Genomic DNA, 19477 nt, shown 5'->3' with positions numbered 1-19477 from the left:
GGGAGTGGTAGAGTCAGAATCTTTGGTGACCTTTAAGCGGCAATTGGATAGGTACATGGATGGGTGCTTAAGCTAGGACAAATGTTCGGCACAACATCGTGGGCCGAAGGGCCTGTTCTGTGCTGTATTGTTCTATGTTCTATGGTCACGGTTCCCAAAGAAATTCCCCACCGCAATTCCTACCTGGCTCGTTCCCTAGTGTCTTGTCCAATATAGCCCCTTCCCTCGTCGGACTATTGACATACTGCTCTGAAAAACTCTCCTGGACACTTCTTACAAATTCTGCCCCATCCAGACCTCTGACATAACATGTATCCCAGTCAATGTTGGGAAAATTAAAATCTCCCATCACGACTACCCTATTGCCTTTACATAATCTGTTTACTTATTTGTTCTTCTACCTCACGCTCACTGTTGGGAGGCCTGTAATACAGCCCCAACAATGTAAGTGCACCCTTCTTATTTCTCAGCTGCACCCATAATGCCTCACTACCCATGACCTCCATAGTGTCCTCCATGCAAGTTCACCCCCCACCCCACCCCCCCCTCCCTGTCATGTCTGAAGCATCTATATCCTGGAACATTTAGTTGCCAATCATTCCTTCAACCAAGTCTTTGAGATTGCAATAACGTCATACTCCCAGGCACCAATCCAAACCCTAAGTTCATCTGCCTTACATGCTATACTCCTTGCATTAAAGTAGATGCATTTCTGGTCACCAGTTCTTTTGCGCTTATCCACTCTCTGCCTACTCTTTCCTTTATTAATGGTATCTTCATGATTCTCACAGTCTCTAGTCTTCACCTCGCTGCCTACTTGCTTTCTCTTCTGGTTCCCAGTCCCCTGGCACCTTAGTTTAAAACCTCCCCAACAGCAGTAGCAGAAACTCCCCCAAGGACATTGGTTCCAGTCTGGTTCAGATGTAGACTGTTGAAACTTTATTGCTGGAACAGCACAGCAGGTCAGGCAGCATCCAGGGAACAGGAGATTTGACGTTTCGGGCACAGGCCCTTCTTCAGGAATGAGCAGAGAGTGTTCAGCAGGAGAAGATAAAAGGTAGGGAGGAGGGACTTGGAGGAGGGGCGTTGGAAATGTGATAGGTGGAAAGAGGTCAAGGTGAGGGTGATAGGTCGGAGTAGGATGGAGGCGGAGAGGTCAAGAAGAAGACTGCAGGTCAGGAAGGCGGTGCCGGGCTGGAGGGATTCGGCTGAGACAAGGTGGGGGGAGGGGGGATGAAGAAACTGGTGAAGTCCAAGTTCATCCCCTGTGGTTGGAGGGTTCCCAGTCGGAAGATAAGACGCTCCTCCTCCGACCGTCGCGTTGTTGTGGTTCTCCCCTCAGATGTAGACTGTCCATTTTGTAATAGTCCCACCTTCCCCTGAACCGATCCCAATGTTCAACAAGTCTAAACACCTCCCTCCTACACCATCTCTCAAGCCATGTGTTCATCCTGCCTATTTTTTCATTTCTACGCTTACACATGCAAGAAGTATGTCCAGCTGCAGCTCTTGTTTGACCACATGACGGCTCTGCACGTGGCACTGGTAGTAATCCTGAGATCACTACCTTTGAGGTCCTCCTTTTTTAACTTCTCTCCTAGCTCCCTGAATTCTTCTTTCAGGACCTCCTCTCGTTTTCTGCTTATATCGTTGGTGCCTATCTGCACCAAGACAACTGGCTGTTCACCGTCCCCTTTTAGGAGGAGTAAGTGAGGACTGCAGATGCTGGAGATCAGGGCTGAAAATGTGTTGCTGGAAAAGCGCAGCAGGTCAGGCAGCTTCCAAGGAGCAGGAGAATCGATGTTTTGGGCATGAGCCCTTCTTCAAGAAGGGCTCCCCTTTTAGAATGCTCTGCAGCCGATCGGTGACATCCCTGACCTGAGCACCTGGGAGTCAACATACCATCTGGGAGTCCCGTTTTCGGTCACAGAACTGCAATCTACTCCCCACAGTGGACATCTGCACTGCTTTCCTACTCTTTTTCTGTTTTTTGGTCACCTATTCACTGTCTCCCTCAGCAATTCTAACCTGCGGTGTGACCAGTTCACTAAACGTGCTATCCACGACCTCCTCAGCAACGCAGAGGCTCCACAGTGAGTCCATCTACAGCTCCAGAGCCGTCATGCGGTCAAACAAGAACTGCAGCTGGACATACTACTTGCATGTGTAAGAGTCAGGAACGTCACATTCATAAGCTCCCACATCAAGCAAGAGGCACATGCCACGGGTCTGAGGTCCCCTGCCATTGTAAGCTTAGCTTTATATGAACTAACTAAAATCAAACAATGCACTTAAATATATGAAAAAGAATGATAAGAAAAAAATAAAAGCCTTACCCTCCAGAATCTTTTTCTTCCGGTTCAAGGAGGGGGGCAGGAGGGAGATACTACATGTGTAGTATCTTGGGCTTAGCCTCTGCCCAAATACAAATTAAGCCCTCCCCCTCCCGGCAGCCCTCACGTCACTCCATCTTCTCTCCTCGCCGCTCTGTCAAAATGGAGGCCCGACTCCTGAGGTAAGTCCCTTTTTAAGCGGGAAAACTTACCCTTCCTGGCAGCCCTCGCTTCACCTCACCTTCTCTCCTCATTGCTCTGTACCATTCTGATGGGTGGGCTGCTAGTTTATGAGGCAGAGTGACATCAATAATCTACCAGCTGAGGCCACCATGAAACTCCCACCTTCTTAGCCTCACTCAGGTTAAACCACCACCAGTCACCTCCCTCTAAGGAGAGTGCAGTCCTCTGGTCTTCTCGGACCATGGTGACTTTACCTTTCTGACAATCTCCAATTATTTCTTACATTTTATTCTATCCTATCATATAGTTAGTTAAGGGCCCTGTACACAACTCCTAGAAGTGCCTTTATCATTTTTTGTTTCTATTCAAAGCTTTTGTATGTCTTTGTGTTCTGAACTTGAGTTATCACTCTCTATTGTGCTAATCATTTATCTTTGAACTTGTCAATGTTGATTAGAAAGCAATTCTAGAGCAAGGCACATTTGACTACTCCTAGATAGTTTTTTTAAAAACAACTTATTCAAACTACTGTTATTTATTCTATAAATTCCTGTTTAATCATTAGGTATCTCTTAAAATAAATCATTTATCATTTTCCTTTATCTTAACTTCTGTGCAGACATTTCCAGTTAACCTGCTCCCACATCTACTGACACTATTCTGAATGACTCACACAAAGCAGCATCTTCACTGATTGCTCATTTCTCTATTTTTTTTCTCCACTCTGCTCTCCAGTCTCCCAGAAGCTCCTTGTTGTCTCCTATAACAACTGCTGAGTTTTTAAACTTTATTTTTGTTTCAATCCACAGCTAAGGATGGATAAATCAGTAAGGTTTAGCTCACTATTTGCAAACTGAAATTAAAAACATAAAATGCTGGAGACCTGAAATATGAAGAGTACTTTTATGTTTGCAAACTCATGCACATGAGGATTAAATTGGATGATTAAAATCCAAGCCAATATGTAATTAAAGTGCACCAGTTAATGGTAATTTTCACTTCATTCTGAAGCGCCTCAATTTTTGTTTCTTGTAATATGTACCCTGGAATATGCCTTTTTTAAAAATTAAGCTGGAGAATTATAGACATCTCAAGTTGGCTAGGTTCCTACATAGAACTGCCATTTGGTACCTCAGTCTATAAATTCAAAATGTACAAAGGGTTCAAAGCTATAGGAGAATTTGCAGCCTTCTCGGTGACCCTAAAAACATTTTAAAATAAATTAGTAATTGGGTACTTTTCTATGAAGCTTGAATATTTCTTTTTGGAGAGTTAGCATTAGATATTAATAATAACCTGAAATTTAAAGTGAGTCTATGTGTATTCAATGCAAACAAAGTGCAGATTGGAATTTGTTTCACCAGGGCCGCCACATGGTGAAGGATGATTGGACAGTTTGCCCCCATTGCGATTTTCCTGGTTTATACTCTGAGTTCAAAGTGTGAGTAGAAAGCAACACAAAATAATCTCCTCTAATGTGTAAAGTCTCAAGTGGTGTAGTACTTACTAAGGGTGGGGGTTGTGACCTAACTTGTGTGTTGGTGTAAAGGGAGCATCTTAACATTTGGATTTCAAGGGAACCAGGTTTAAATCTGTATTCCTACTGTGCTAAATTTATTTACAGATGTATGCCTTCATTTTTAGTGTTTCTAACTTTACCACAGAAAAGTGTATTTATTATAATCAATTGTGGACTTGTTTTCTTTACTAGCCTACTAGCTACTGAGAAAGCTTGCCCTATGTGTTCAGAAAAGCTGTGTGTGGAGCAGCTATCACTTGTTGAGCCAGCACCATATCTACTACATGATGAGGCAGAATCATGAGAAATGTTGGACATGCAAAGTACAAGGTATGTGGGTGAAGAGATTGATTGATTGATTGATTGATTGTATTTCATCAGTGCTAGTACAATTAACACTATCCACTGAGACCATTCGGTTCTACCAAGCAATCTAGTCTGCCATAACCCATAGGTTTATGTTTCCTTCAAGTGCCCAACTCCCTTCTAAGATTATTGGTTTCTGCTTTCTTTTTTTTGACTTTGTCATATAAAGTAAAGGACTGGACTTGTTAAAAAGAATTCACCCATGAGATGTGGAAGTCGCATGCGTTGCCAATCCCTGGTTGTCCTTGAAGGTAGTGGTAGTTGCCTCCTTGAACCACTGCGGTCCATTTTATATAGATAGACCCACAATACTAGTTCCAGGATTTTGACCCAGTGACACTGAAGGAATGGGAGTACAATTTCAAGTCTGGATGGTAAGCAGCTTGAAGGAAAAGTTGCAGGTGGAAGTGGTCACAGTAAAAGCATTTTTCTAAGATACCTAGACCTATTGGAGACAGTTCATATCACCCTGTTTTCCATAACTCTAAGTCATTTGTACATAGCAAAAAGAAACAGTAGTCGCAGCATGAATCGCAGCATGCCATCCTTTAGTATGAAAAATAACCATGGATTTTGTCTTAAAGACAATTAAATCAATGTCAGTAAGATAAGCCTTTTTTTGCACACCGACAACATTTCTTAGGTGGTGAGTTTTGGAAGTGTTGATGTCCTTTATTATGCATTACTATAACCCAACATTTAGACACAATGGGTGCTTATTCAAAATGCTGTTGTCAAAGACTGCAGAGGCTCCATTACTAAGCATGTTCTGAAATAATTTGGATACTTGAGATATTGTGGATGATCAGCCAGTGTTTAAATGTCAGAGAAGGCGCAACAGCCTACTGCTATTTCCTATCCATCACTTCTAATAGAGTTTTGTCAGATCACTCCTTAAGTATTCCAGCCTTTAACTGCACAACTGCTTTGTTTTTAATATGACCCATAGGTATTGTATGCCAGTCTCATTTCCACGTAGCTGGTTCTTAATGTGTATCATCAGTCTTTTGTTCCACTCAACCCTGGCTTAGATCCCTTCTCATCACTTTGAAGTTAGCCTTTCAAATCTAAACTTTAGTAATGGAGTAAAGAAAGAAATGATAATCTAAACGTTTATGATGATCACAAATTTTGGATAACAGCTTCCACTTTTACAGCTGATTTCTCTATATATTGAGAAGGAAACAAGAAAATGTACAGTGTTCAGAGAAGAGTGCCTCATTCTACCACTTTGAAACATGTTTCCATTATTGCCACTGTCATATTCCTGCATGGATTGTCTGACCCTTCTCAACACTATTTACATGTCTGCATATTTTCACTGGAAGGGGAGTGATGCATCTATGGCTCAACTACTCAGTCTCAACTTCAGAAAGATGCTGTCACCTATAGTATTACACCGAAAAGGCTAGAAATTAGGTATGATTGTTTGCCTTTCCTTATCCTAAGAAATTTTACCTTCCAAATAAAGTTTTCTTTGCTTTACATTAACAGCAACTTAACCTGATGTTCCATTTTCCATAAGCCCCTCGCATAACCCAACTTTAACTCAAAGCAATAACTTGTTTGAAGTTAGATTCAAATAGTGATTTATTCAAATTTCTCCAGTACCTAGTTTACAATTAATCTTTACTATATTACAACTAATACTAAGTTACAAAGCCATCTATGAAACAGCTGACAAGCAGGAAATTATTTTTCATGAAATCAAAACAAGATGTATACTACAGAATTTCAGAGATGATCAGTTTCCAACTCTTTCTGGGAAGAACCTAGACATGACTTACTACAGTTTTGTTTCTATATCCACTTGGTGGTTTTCAGGCACCTTCAGCTGACTAGCTCACACCACATTCTAAACGTCAAAATCATTCTGTTCTATAGCCCATTCTGAAATGTCACTAGATAAAACACCTAGCTTCTGACCAGAAAAAACAACAATTAGTAATACAAGAATAATTAAATAGTGGCCATCAGATTTAAGCCTATACTCATTAATTTATTTTGAACTGGAAAAAAAGAAAAGCATTGTTTAATACTAAACCTTGAAAGTACATGTCACTATTTCCTCTTTTAGTGTGAAGATCAGATCAGAGTATTAGTTGAAAATGGGAGAAAGTGAGGACTGCAGATGCTGGAGATCAGAGCTGAAAATTCTCCTGCTCGAAGGAGCAGGAGAATCGATATATCAGGCATGAGCCCTTCCTGAAGAAATTGTAAATGGATTTCATCAAGAAAAGTATTTATCTTTATGATGAATTAAAGTTCATTGTGAACTCTTAATACATTCACTTTTATAAAAAATATTCTATGCTGATTGTAATGCTCAATTACCTTCCTGAAGAAGGGCTCATGTCCGAAACATTGATTCTCCTGCTCCTTGGATGCTGCCTGACCTGCTGCACTTTTCCAGTAACACATTTTCAGCTCAGTATTAGTTGAAAATGTCCTATTTTCAATAAATTATAAAATTATAAATGTGTACAACCTATTTGATTATTTTCAGTTTTCATACTACGAATGAACTGTAGCAAGATTTGATGAGGACTAGTGATCCTTTCCGCTAATTTAGAATCCAAGTACACCTTTAATATTGTCAATGCTAGAGAAACTCAGCAAGTCTGGCAGCACTCTGAAAAATTGTGCTTTGAAATAAATCTGTTGGACTATAACCCTTTGTCATGTGATTTTTAACTTTGTCTACCCCAGTCCAACACTGGCACCTCCATCTCATTGTATCTGTGGAGTCAGTCATTGGACTCAGTGTTAATTGTTTCTCTCTCCAGTGGTGCTGCCAGACCTGCTGCACCACTTGGGCATTCTGTTTTTATTTAACAATGTCATTTATTTTACAGATCCAGCATCATAAACCATTGTTGAAAGCACCAGGAGTTCTTCAATGCATTTGAAACATTTCCTTTTTAAGCATTTTTATGGTCAAATTGTAAATGGATTTCATCAAGAAAAGTATTTATCTTTATGATGAATTAAAGTTCATTGTGAACTCTTAATACATTCACTTTTATAAAAAATATTCTATGCTGATTGTAATGCTCAATTACCTGCTTTACTAAGTTAGCTTTCACAATCTCCCTGTCTATGGTCTCTCCAACATTCACAAACAGTGCTCTGAATGGCTTTATGAACTCCACGCTGTTGTTTTTTAAAAATCAACCTGTTCAGAATGACATTACACACGTCTAGTACAGGTCTCCTGGCTCAGGGATACAAAAACCCTCACTATCTTCAGTTTTCTTTATTTTTGTTTTACATCATGCCTTGATTGCCTTTGCAGGTTTTTTGGATTTATTATTAATATTTGAAATCTTAAAGGACTTATGGGATACTCCAAAGTTGTGATTTCAATGCTCCGTATGTACACTTTCTAAAATACATTGTTTTAACATACCAAATTAGCTTAAAAACCTTTCACCAGTAGTTATAATTGTTGTTGGCCATAGTTTTATTTCTGGTAAATTAAACTAACCATTGGGCCACCTTTCACAGGAATGAGTTCCCTCATTGCCCAAGACAAAAATACATGCCCTGAAGTCTCAATGTATGGTATTAGTAACAAAACTTCCATTTTAAAACAATAAGCTTTTAGACTTGGCTGTTAGCACTCCAGGTGAACATTTATGAGTCCTACACAAAGACAGAGGATTCAATAATGCACAGGGAGAGGTGACATTTCTCAAATACAGCATTGATCTAAAAACCGTTGTATGTACCTCGTCCTGTGCATGATGAAATTCCTACAGAAGGAAGCTTTCTTGCTCATTAAGCACATGCATATTTCTATGATCCATCAGATATTTTGAAATGCTTCAATTGAATTCAATGTATTAATTCAATGCAAGCCTTACTTTTAACCTAAGTAAATGAAATACTAAGTACCAGCAACCCTTTCTGCTCGTACAGTAAGAAGCCAAATACTTTGGCTTGAAAGTAATACAACAGGTTGCTGTCATGGCTAATGTACGAAACAACTTGACACCTTGCATCTCTGGTGAACGTTATATAAAAGAAGCGTGCATCTGCATCTAGGTAATGGAAGAAAATATAGTAACTACAACAATCAAAACAGACTTTTTAAACTTCAATAATCTCTGGTGACACCACAAGCTTTCAGAGCATTTAATGTAACAAAAAAATCATTTCCACACAGCAACTTGCTTTGATTTGCATTGGAAGGAGCAACAAAAATATTCCATGGAATCAACAAGCATTATATTACACCTCACTAGGGACAAACCAAGCAATCAGTGACTGACTGAAAGCTGGGGTATTCAACAGATCAGGTACCAAGTCTGGACATAAAAATTGCTGGAATATTAATTATAACTAAACTTTTCAAAATATGGCATGCAGCCACATGACTTAGGCAATGATACTTCCTTGTTCATTCCAGGATGTGACAACTGAGCAACCTTGCATACATCTCCCTTGTCATCCTACAAGCAGAAAGTCTTTTGTGAATGAGATTTTTTTTTAAAAACACCAAAATTGCAATATATTCTTGAGTTAATGGCTTTACTCTCATGGGAATAATCTGACATCTTCAGTTTTTGTCAGCATAACACAGTCCTCTGTACTCATCTCATAAAAATAAAGTGCAGAACTAGGAGTCTGAATTTTTCTTTCATTTTGAGGGGGCAAAAGAGAGAGAAGGGATGATGGATTATAGGCTCGCAAGATAACTTTACCACATTGGTATTGGTATTGCTATGGACAGAGGGGTAAACTAGTTGCAAACAAGGCCATAGTAAGAACAGGAACCAATGTTTCACAGATGTCAAAGCTTCAGAGCCCAGTGCAGGGAATAGACCAGCTAATCCACAAATCTTTTCTCAGCAGTTATGTCTGCACAGGAAAGTAACACCGGAATCACCTTCCTGTTGCTGATGAGACTGCAAAAAATTCTTTATTTAAAAAAGGAATTTATGCCAAATTTTGTTAATGTACAGTTTCAAAAAATACCTAAAGGGTAGTTTTTTTGCATTGCATATATACAATGAATAATTCTCACATCTCTACTGCAGTGAGTAAAGACAGTAAATATAAGTTTTTAGAAGCTGAAAGAAATTACACTTTTCCTTGAACTGTCATATTAAGCAGCAAACATTGAGATTGGTCTCTGCAATTGTTTCTTATCAGCAGAGCTACAATCAGATAAAAATCAGCTGGTTTCTGGACAATATCATTTGGTTGCTTTTCGTTTCCCTTTATCTTTTCTTCCTTTCTGCTGTGGTAATTGTTCTTCAATTTTGTTCTTTGCTTTTGGTTTCTTTGGCTAAAAAGAAAAACAATTGTGAGCAATCTTAACCATGAAAACATCACATTAGATAAAAACTGTTAACAAATCAGGAAATAGTTCTTTGGGAAATTCTGCGTAATATTTAAAAGGAAAACACTACCTTCACTATTCAACCTGGCTCCAGTCAACACTGTTCCCACAGATGTTTCACAAAGTCTCAAACCCTTTTAATTCATTCATCGGACGTTAGCATCACTGGATGGCCAGCATTTATTGCCTTTGAGATAGTGGTTGTCAGTTGCCTTCTTAAACCGCTAGAGTCCACATGAGTTGACCCACAATGCCCTTCAAGGGAATTCCAGGGTTTTGCCCCAGTGACACTGAAGGAATGGCAACATATTTCCAAGTCCGTGACTTGGGGGGGGGGGGGGTTGTTCCCATATATCTTGTCCTTCTAGATGGAATGGTTCTAAATTTTCTGCAGTGTATCTTGTAGATTATTCACACTGCTGCTATTATGTGTCAGTAACGTGGAGAGAATAGATGCTTTTGGATATATGTCAATCAAGCAGGCTTTGTCCTGGATGGTGTCAAACCTCAAGTGTTATTGGAATTGTAGAAATCCCCCTTCCCCAGATAATCTCTCCAACTTTATCCTGTACAGGGTAAAGAAGGAACCTGTCAAAAAGTGCAGTGTATCTTGTAGATTATTCACACTGCTGCTATTGTGTCAGTAACGTGGAGAGAATAGATGCTTTTGGATATATGTCAATCAAGCAGGCTTTGTGGTGGTGTCAAACCTCAAGTGTTATTGGAATTGTAGAAATCCCCCTTCCCCAGATAATCTCTCCAACTTTATCCTGTACAGGGTAAAGAAGGAACCTGTCAAAAAGTTGTGTGTATGGCTGCCTGGATGTGTGCGCATGCTATTTGGAGACTTACCCCACAAAGCAGCAGTCTTGTTGTTGGTGTCCAGTCCGGCTGCCCTGGAGAAGGGACAGGATAGTGAAGGGTAAGGGGTGGGGGGTAGGCTGCACACAATGTGCTGCTACCTCGTCTCCTGAACAGGGAGCAGACTTTAAAAACTCCGAGCCCCAGAGAAAAGGCATTTGATCAATTAACCTGCCCATCTCGTTCAGATAATCGAGATTCCTCTGTACTTTTAAATGAGTTTGGCTGCACATTGCCAGTCTTACTGGGACAAATCTTCACACAAAACAATCATTTTTAATGGACTCAGTGCCCAATTATTCACATTTATTTAAATCAATTGTGCCTTCATTTTCAACTAGGTACAATCCTCAATGCACAAGTCTAGTCTAATCTATAAATTATGGCCCAATCATCTATTATTCTTGGAAATATACTCAGTTTCAACACAAAATTTCTGGAGCTGGGTCAACAGCCAAAGTCTTTCCTTTCGTTTAGACTTGTCCACACATTACCCTATTCGTTTCATTCGTCAAATGTCAAACATCAAATCATCCCAGGTAAAATTCTTCCACTGATATTTTAGCTCAAATCATTTTATGCAACAAAATGTCCTGAATGGTTTAAACTAAACATTAAATAAAATTAGATGTCATACCTTAATCATTCCATCTAATTCCAAATTATCCTCAGTCTCTTCTGACTGTACATCCTCTGTCTGCAAGTCATCATTAGGTTCAGTGTCCAGTGATGATCCAGCTGTACTTCCACGTTTCAATTTCTTTACAGCTTGTAGTGCATAGGGAGTCAAATGTGTCTCTCTGTTATAGGTCCGTGTAAATGCAGCTTTCACCTGACGGGTGGAAGCACAGGGTAGAAGTTCAAAATGCTGTCAATAATCTAGATAAGAATACAGTGTACTGTGATCTATCACAGTTGAGCAATTTAATAGGTTTGTCACATGACTCTTGCTTAGACTTAGAATAAGTATAGAGTTCAGTTCCACGAGAAACACAGTCTATCCAAAATGTGATTGGAGTTACCTTAGGATCTAGTTTTGAGAAAGGATCAGGTCGACCAGCCCAGCTGCTAATCTCCATGATACTATCTACATCCTCTTTCATCAGATAATATGCATTCATTGTTGCAACTGCCTCTTGAGCACCATTTGATCCCTGAAGTGTTAGAGGCTGCACCAAAGTATCCCGCAGGTAAGGAAGATAATCCAAGTTTACAGCTCGTTTACTGGCATGCGTCCTTACATAAATTTTAAAGGAAGTATTAATGAGAGATCGGAGAAAGCTCAACAAAGACAGCACAAATTAAAGATCATCTTTATCTAAATTTAGTACATTTATCAGTAGGCATTTTATTTGTTTGATCATGGTATTATCTATAAATAGAGATTGCATATTATTCAACAGGTTGTACATCAGACAAAAGCCATCACACAATGAACTGACCAACACTTCAGTCTGTCAGGCTGCTAAATAAAGTTGAACATTTGTCCACCTTAAATTTTCTACTTCCCACTCAAAGTACTAACTAAACATTGGGTAAACTGGTGTTTGGTTGGTACATATCCCAAGTTCCCATTATTAGTGTTTGAACCTAAACCTTGAGCTCTGACGAGCTCTCCCCACCAAAAGATCATTAAGCAATTAATTATGACCAGCCACCCCCACACATCCATTTTCTAGTAGGGGTGACAAAGTTCTTAGGAGAAATAATCCTGTTGGATTCCTGTCCCCACATCCCCCTCCGTCTTCCATATAGAGGTACCAGGACCTGTTACAATGCCGCCACTGCAACCTCAGATGTCCAGCTAACTTTTGGGAATTGAATGCAGACCTATATGGCTTAATATCATTCCCTCCAATAAGCTTCTCAGAAATTCTTACAAGGAGATCCCTATTTTTAAATACAGCACGCCATATATTGTGTATAAATAGGCAGCTCTGTTGAAAACTCATCTCCCTACCTTAGGCACATGTGCCTGGTAAGTTCTTGCACAATACGATCATGTTTATTAGTGGATGAAAATTTTCCCAACCAGCTTGGGAAACTTGGAAACTGTGACATGTATCCCCTCATCAACTCACCAGGGATCACACTGGCATAAATGGCCTGAAAAGTAACAAGATAGTAAGATTTCAGTTGGCTGCAGCATTTCATTTAAACATTGATGACATTTTCACCACTTTCCTAAATTCACATGCAGCATCCTTCCAATTCTGGACTCCACTACTTCAACTTGTCATAACCAGGAGTTTGGAATACTGTTACTGTTAGACTTTTCAATGCTATTTTCTGGCCTTACAACAGGAAGTACAACTCGAGCAAGGAAGGTTAAATTTCTTCAGTCACATATTGCTTCATTCCAACTGAGAAGTAACAGACTGAAGCTAATGTTTCTGACAAATACAAATCTCAGATGAGGAAAGCTTCAAACTACTTCAAAGTTTCAGTCAAAAATGTATTGAGTTCATCTTGAACGTATATTCTACAATTGTTTAATACTTCATGATCAAATGTAGAAATTATCCTTCAAAAGGGTTTGATCCATTGGTTACCTGGCCAGGTTACATGCAGTCAGCATTCCGCTTTAATTTATTTCATGCGTTTGCAGAATCAGAATTTCTGCTCGGCTAGCAGGTCATTTAAAGTGATTGGTATGAATGGTGATATCTTCATGTTGAGCACAGAAAACCCAACAGGGCAAGTTGCAGAACAGTGAGATACCTGACTGATGGCACTTTATCACAGTTCATTACAAAAAAGGTGCAACTCTTAAATCAACCTTTCCCACTCATTGAAAGGGTGGTAAAAATGGAGAATATTAATATGCTATTGCCACAAGCCACAATTTGATGGATAGGAGAAGATAGATTCCTGTTGTAACACATTACACATAACAGGGGCCAGCTCTTGAACTCCAGCACTACTAAAGCTGTTCCTTTTGCATGAACATCACAACCTTTCATCAGGTTGTGCACCTGTGGCTCTGGGCTAAGAGTTAAGTATATCTGTATGCTAAGGCAGACAGACAGATGGACCAACTGAGTAATTTGTCATTTCTAAGTCTGCCCATTCAGGCTTCACAAACAAAAACTGGTTTCCAACAACTGGTACAAAACATTAGCAGTCTGCTGAGGATAAACCATGAAAGATGTAGGTGAGTAAGGTGGTATGTTTGACAGTACTGACTATTGTCAATGTCAAAAAGAGAAAGTAAAAAATAAACAGAATGAGATGATAGAAAAAATGTGACTGCTGTTGATGTAGACCATCAAAAGGCAGGAATTAAAATATGCTTGTTGATGCACATCATAAAAATGGAAATTAAGTCAAAAGTAACAGTAGTTGTTGATGCATGCTACTCAAACTGAAGGAGTACACATAGCAACATACAGCCAGGATCAACATCAGAATCAATGGTTCAGTTGACACAACATGTTGCAAGGAGGCAGGAGAGGAAGAGTAAGATCAAAAATGCAGACTTTAATGGTCAAAAATAAGAGTAGAACAGAAAACAGACAAGGTCAGCTAAGAACATGAATGCAAACTAGCAAGGTACATAGAAGATTAGCTAGGACAAACATGGGCCCTTTACAGAGACAGGAGAATTTATATTGGAAAACAGAAAAATCAGGTAGTTATTTCGTTGAAAGTATAGAAGGTCTCACAGAAATATTAGGTGACCAACGGATATGTTAAACAGAGGAATCAAAAGAAAATACTACCAGTAAAGGGATAGGATTTGAAAAGTTAACAGATAGAAGACGGATAAATCCCCCAGAGCAGATAAGCTTTACTTCCATTCATTCACTCATGGGACATGGACATTGCTGGCTGATTGCACTTGTGAACGTGGCAGTGAGCGGTCTTCCTAAATCGCTGCAGTCCATATGCTGTTGGAAGACCCACACTGCTGTTAGGGAAGGAATTCCAGACTGATCAAGGAGTTGGTTAAAAAGTTAGTGAATGGATTGATAGGCTACAAAATTCTAAAGATTCTGGGAAAACTCATGGCGGCTGGGAAGTATCAGATGTAACCAACCCTATTGCTGAAGGAGAGAGGATGAGGGAGAAAGGAGAACTACAGACCTGCTAGCTTGACATCTGCAGTGGAGAAGACCTCAGCATCTATTATAAAGGATGTAAAATTGATAGAGTCAACATGGATTTATGGAAAGGAAGTCACGTCTAAGCGTTTTGAGACTATTGTCCATACCACGGATAAACTGGTGGATGTGGTTCATCTGAATTTTCAGAAGACTTTTTAATACAGGTCCCACACAAAGTCAGGAAACAAAGTTAGTGCATAGAACTGGGCAATATTCTGGCTTGGATTCAGAATTGCTTAACACAGAGAAAGCAAGAGTTTAGAAATAAACAGATCCTTCTCAGGACAACAGACTATTACTGGAGGGATAGCGTCCACAACTGTTCACAAATGCAGAAGTGGTTTGGCTCTGGGAAACAATTGCTATATTTTAATATTTGCTGCTGATATAAAACTGGGTAGGAGTGCAAATTGTGAAGAGTTAAGGCAGCGTCATTAGGACTTGAAATAATTGAATGGGCTAGAACATGACAGATGGAATATAATGTGAAATAAGTATGAAGTTACTCATGGTAACAAATTGGCAAGTGCAAGTCTTCACAGGAATATAGGTGTCCTTGTTCATGAGTCACTGAAAGAACTGCCTTCAGTCCTGAAGGAGGGTAACTGGACTCTGAAACGTTAACTTTGACCTCTCTCCACAGATGCTGCCAGACCTGCTGAGTTTCTCAGCAACTTCTGTTTTTTTGTTTCTGAAACTGCACAAAAGCATCCAGGACAAAACAGTCTCTAATTGGTACCTCAAACATAAAAAACAAACAAAGGCAGCAGTGTGCACCATCTACAAGATGCACTGTAATTCATCAAGGCTCCACCAGGACTTTGCAAACCCCATGACCTTTACTACTTAGGGCTTGTGATATATGGAACCATCTGCAAGATCCCCTCCAAGCCTCACATCTTCTTGACTTGGAACTATACTGCGGTTCCTTCTCCTGAACTTGGTCAGGATCCTGGAATTCTTCCAAAAAGCGGAGTAGATGTGCCAACTTTACTTGGACTGTCGTGATTCAAACAGTTCACTACCACCGCCTCAAGAACAATAAATTGTGGCCTAGCCAATGATACTCATGCAAACAAGAAAAGGCATATTTTGGGATGTGTAACAGGCAGGAATAAGAGAAAACGCATTACTCAACACAAGTCTCTTCCCAGCACTGACCTGAGTAGGGAGGAGATTCCACGACTGCAGAGAACGAATTCTTTTATCAACAAGATCCCCATCACAGATACTTTCTGCTGTCTTACTCAAGAGCATGAGGTGCTTCTTCATGTTTGTTCTAAAACATAAGCACAGAACAACACTACTAACAGCAACAAACAAAACTATTTCTATTCACCACAAAATGGCAAAAAGTGAATAAAATGCTGGGGAAGGGAGCATCCAAATCAAGAATTCAGTAAAAGATTTAAAACAATGAAACCCAACAGCTATCTAAATTACCGCAAGGGTTTAGACACCAAACTATTATAAACTGACATTCAGTACTGTAGTTTTATGGTTGATTCTGTGCAAATGGATAGCCATTAAAAGAAAGTAGTGAATTTAATAAAAATGGTGAATTCCTGTTATTCACCCCAAGACAAAACTCTCTTAGGTACACACTGCAGTGAAAAGCTCCAGCTTGTAATTTTATAGTTCCAAGTCCTGCACTACATTCTGAGCAGGATAACATCACTATTAAAACACAGCATGTTATCCAAATATATTAGTGATTTTTAAATGTTATACAGCTCTATCTAGCTGAGATATTTCCATGATGGTCACATGAAGTCAATGATTCAAAAACTTAGTAAAATCATATTGAAACACCTTAAAGTTTCTATTCCTAACAACTGAATTGCCTTTAGACAAAGGTTCCTCTGACACGATTTCCTTTGTGGTCCTTACAGTATTCTATTGCTTTATTGGATCATCTGCTTTTAACCTTCATCAGTAGTTAATTTAACCAGCACAATATTCCAAGTTGAGAGATAATCTCAGCTAACTATTATCACACCCAGAATAACTTCATTCAGAAAACAATTGAGGCGAAAACAGTGTATGGTTTCAAACAAGGAATCAGATATAGCTCTGAGGATTAAAGGGTTCAAAGGTATGGGGCAAAAGTGGGAACAGGGCACTGAGTCAGGTGATCAGCCAGGATTGTATCAAATGGTGGAGCAGGCTCGGATGGCCAAAGACCCTACTCTTCCTCCCATTTTCTATCTTTCATACTCTAGGATTTCTTTTTGTACTTCATTAATTTTGAACACACTACCAATGGCCATGAGTTGAGGGAACACAGCATTCCAGCCTGTACAGTACTTAATCATTTTAATACAAAAACAAAACATTCAAAATAAAAATAAATCCTAAAGATATTCTGTGAAATGTAAACTGACTGAGCAAAGGGGGAGCAGGTCAATATCCCGCTACTTACCCAGCAGCTGCGGGCTTCACTTGCAAATAGTTTTCTTGCACAAAGAGCGGTGCTATTGAGTAATCATGAAAGAAAAGGTCGGACTTGTCTATCAGACTCATGTGGGCCGCCTCCTCTCCAGTAGCAAATACTTTCCTCACAACATCAAAAGGACCCTGAAATAAGGAAATTGACTATTTTGTAAGAAATATCCATAAGGACTTTTTAAGTATATGGCAGTAAAATAGGATATTTATCTAATTGAATATCCAAAAGGTATTTTGTTTTTCAAGATTCAAAACATGATCAAAATTTTAAGATCATCACAAGTACGACTCAATATACTTCACAATTGTACTAAGCAAGACTAAAAGTGTAGCATGATTTTCCAAAACACCTTTTGTTCAGCTTATATCCTATTCCCCTTTGCAGTTTGTCCTGGGAATACCAGTGCTTGATCCCAAAGCTGAACGCACTAAATTGGGAGACAGTAGCTTAGCAGTCGCGTGACTGGACCAGTCATCCAGAAGTCCAGACTAAATGATCTGGGGACATGGGTTTAAAACCTCATCACGACAGCTGGAGGAGTTCAAATTTAATTAATGAATTGAAAACCAGTCTGAGTAATGGTAACCACTGCTAATTGTCATAACAATCCTATCTGATTCACTGATGTGTTGGAAGGACAGAAAGCTAACAATTTATCTGATCTGGCTTTCTCTGACTCCAGACCCACAGCAATGCCACTGACCCTTAACGGTCTAGCAAGCCATTCAGTTCACGGACAATTAGAGAAAGGTAACTTGCTGCTCAGTGTTAACATCAATACTCCTGAGCAGAAACCCCATAAATATGACTTAACAAATTATACTAATGAAAATCAAATATTAATCAGTACTAGGACACAAATTCACACAATTTGGGAAGCCCAAACTCTAAAGATCATATACAATACCTTCCATCATCTGTGCAACAATAGAGAACAAACCATCTAAAATGATGACCTCACCAGTTTAGTATCTTTTCTCGTCTTGCTGCCATTTTCTTTTGCCTGATCATAAGTCAAAGTCTTGTTTTCTGCACACCACATACTCAGATTATGCAGAACCTAGAAAATGTGGGGAAACAAAGACACAAGTGACAAGGTCAATGATATCTAAATATTCAGGAATCATGCTGAGTTTTGGACAGAGGAAAGCTTAAAATAAACTTAAGGACACTTGAAATAGCTCAAGAGTCTCAGTTCAGACTAGAAGGTGCAGTCTGATGAATTTAGAATTATTTCCTCTACCCCACCAGTTTAGCCACACATCAGGACCATGGAACAGACCACAGCTGAAGGGGATGGAGATGGGCTTTGATCAAGACTTGCTAATATCCCCCAAATACCTTCCAATGAGAGCTGCCGGAGGGAGTGACAAGACTACCTGACACCTGTTGACAAAGATCAGAACTTTAGAAACAGTGAAGATAGCAGCCCACAGAGAGAGAAGCAGGATGGTAACATCTGATTTGTTTTTCTTCCCCCAAAATAAATGCAACATGCAGAGAGGAGACCAAAAACAGTAGTTGCTGGAAAAGCTCATCAGGTTTGGCAGCATCTGTGAAGAGAAATCAGAGTTAACATTTTAAATTAGGTGACCCTTCCTCAGAACTCAGTTCTGAGTCACCAGACCCAAAACGTTAACTTTGATTTCTCTTTACAGATGCTGCTAGTCTGGTTGAGTTTTTCCAGCAACTTCTGTTTTTCCTTCATTTACAGCATCCAACGTTCTTTCAGTCTTCATGCAGAGGAGAGAGATGGAATACTTTCCAACAAGTATCAAATAAAACGCCTTTGTAAGCCTCAATGTCCAAAATTTTAATCTAATGACTGCGTTGTCAGTGTCTTGAATGCTTTGAATACCCATTTGTTGAAAAATAAACATGTGAATTGCCCAAGACATTAGTGCCCAGATCACACTCAAGACAGACTCAATATTATAAGACCTGCTGGAAAGCAAATGAGGAAAGTAAATTGATTGAAATTCATAAATATGATTAGTAAACAAGGAGCTTGCACTGTTAGAGGAGCAAAGAGATTTGATGTCCAGATACACACATCACTAAAGGTTGACACAGTGGTACAGAAAGCAATCAAAAAGGCTAATAATATTTATCAAGGGTGTTAACATCAAAGGTGGGAAACATTTTTATACAGTTGCACACAACCCTGATCTGACCCCATCTGGAATGCTGCATCAGCTTTAAACATTACATCGCATTGCCTTGGTTTGGCACAGATTCACCAGAATGCAAACAAGGTTTGGACAATTAAATTACGAGGATAGGTTGCATAAGCTTGATTTGTAATCCCTTAAG

General features: G+C 39.4%; 2 protein-coding genes across 7 annotated transcripts in view; one reads left to right on the top strand and one right to left on the bottom strand.

The window, feature by feature from the left end:
• Positions 1–7342, top strand: part of wdr19 (WD repeat domain 19) — a 169676-nt gene extending 162334 nt beyond the window's left edge. For 2 of the 3 annotated variants that reach the window (XM_043692836.1, XM_043692850.1), the window contains exons 35-37: positions 3881–3957; positions 4228–4365; positions 7257–7342. In XM_043692836.1, coding sequence (XP_043548771.1) covers positions 3881–3957; positions 4228–4339 — 189 coding nt within the window. In that variant the 3' untranslated portion in view covers positions 4340–4365; positions 7257–7342. Of the gene's footprint in view, positions 1–3880; positions 3958–4227; positions 4366–6478; positions 6641–7256 lie in introns of all 3 variants that reach the window. The other variant, XR_006312065.1, reaches the window with a different exon arrangement.
• A 1181-nt stretch (positions 7343–8523) lies between these two features.
• Positions 8524–19477, bottom strand: part of rfc1 (replication factor C (activator 1) 1) — an 86922-nt gene continuing 75968 nt past the window's right edge. For 3 of the 4 annotated variants that reach the window (XM_043692868.1, XM_043692878.1, XM_043692885.1), the window contains exons 19-25: positions 18126–18224; positions 17138–17292; positions 15877–15994; positions 12570–12715; positions 11632–11845; positions 11247–11441; positions 8524–9694 (exon numbers count right to left, since the gene is read on the bottom strand). In XM_043692868.1, coding sequence (XP_043548803.1) covers positions 9602–9694; positions 11247–11441; positions 11632–11845; positions 12570–12715; positions 15877–15994; positions 17138–17292; positions 18126–18224 — 1020 coding nt within the window. In that variant the 3' untranslated portion in view covers positions 8524–9601. Of the gene's footprint in view, positions 9695–10581; positions 10645–11246; positions 11442–11631; positions 11846–12569; positions 12716–15876; positions 15995–17137; positions 17293–18125; positions 18225–19477 lie in introns of those variants that run through there. The other variant, XM_043692892.1, reaches the window with a different exon arrangement.

The sequence above is a fragment of the Chiloscyllium plagiosum genome, chromosome 1 (assembly GCF_004010195.1).
Source record: "Chiloscyllium plagiosum isolate BGI_BamShark_2017 chromosome 1, ASM401019v2, whole genome shotgun sequence".
Classification (NCBI taxonomy): Eukaryota; Metazoa; Chordata; class Chondrichthyes; order Orectolobiformes; family Hemiscylliidae; genus Chiloscyllium; species Chiloscyllium plagiosum.
The sequence above is the reverse complement of the archived record's forward strand: the minus strand, read 5'-3'. Positions and strand labels throughout refer to the sequence as shown.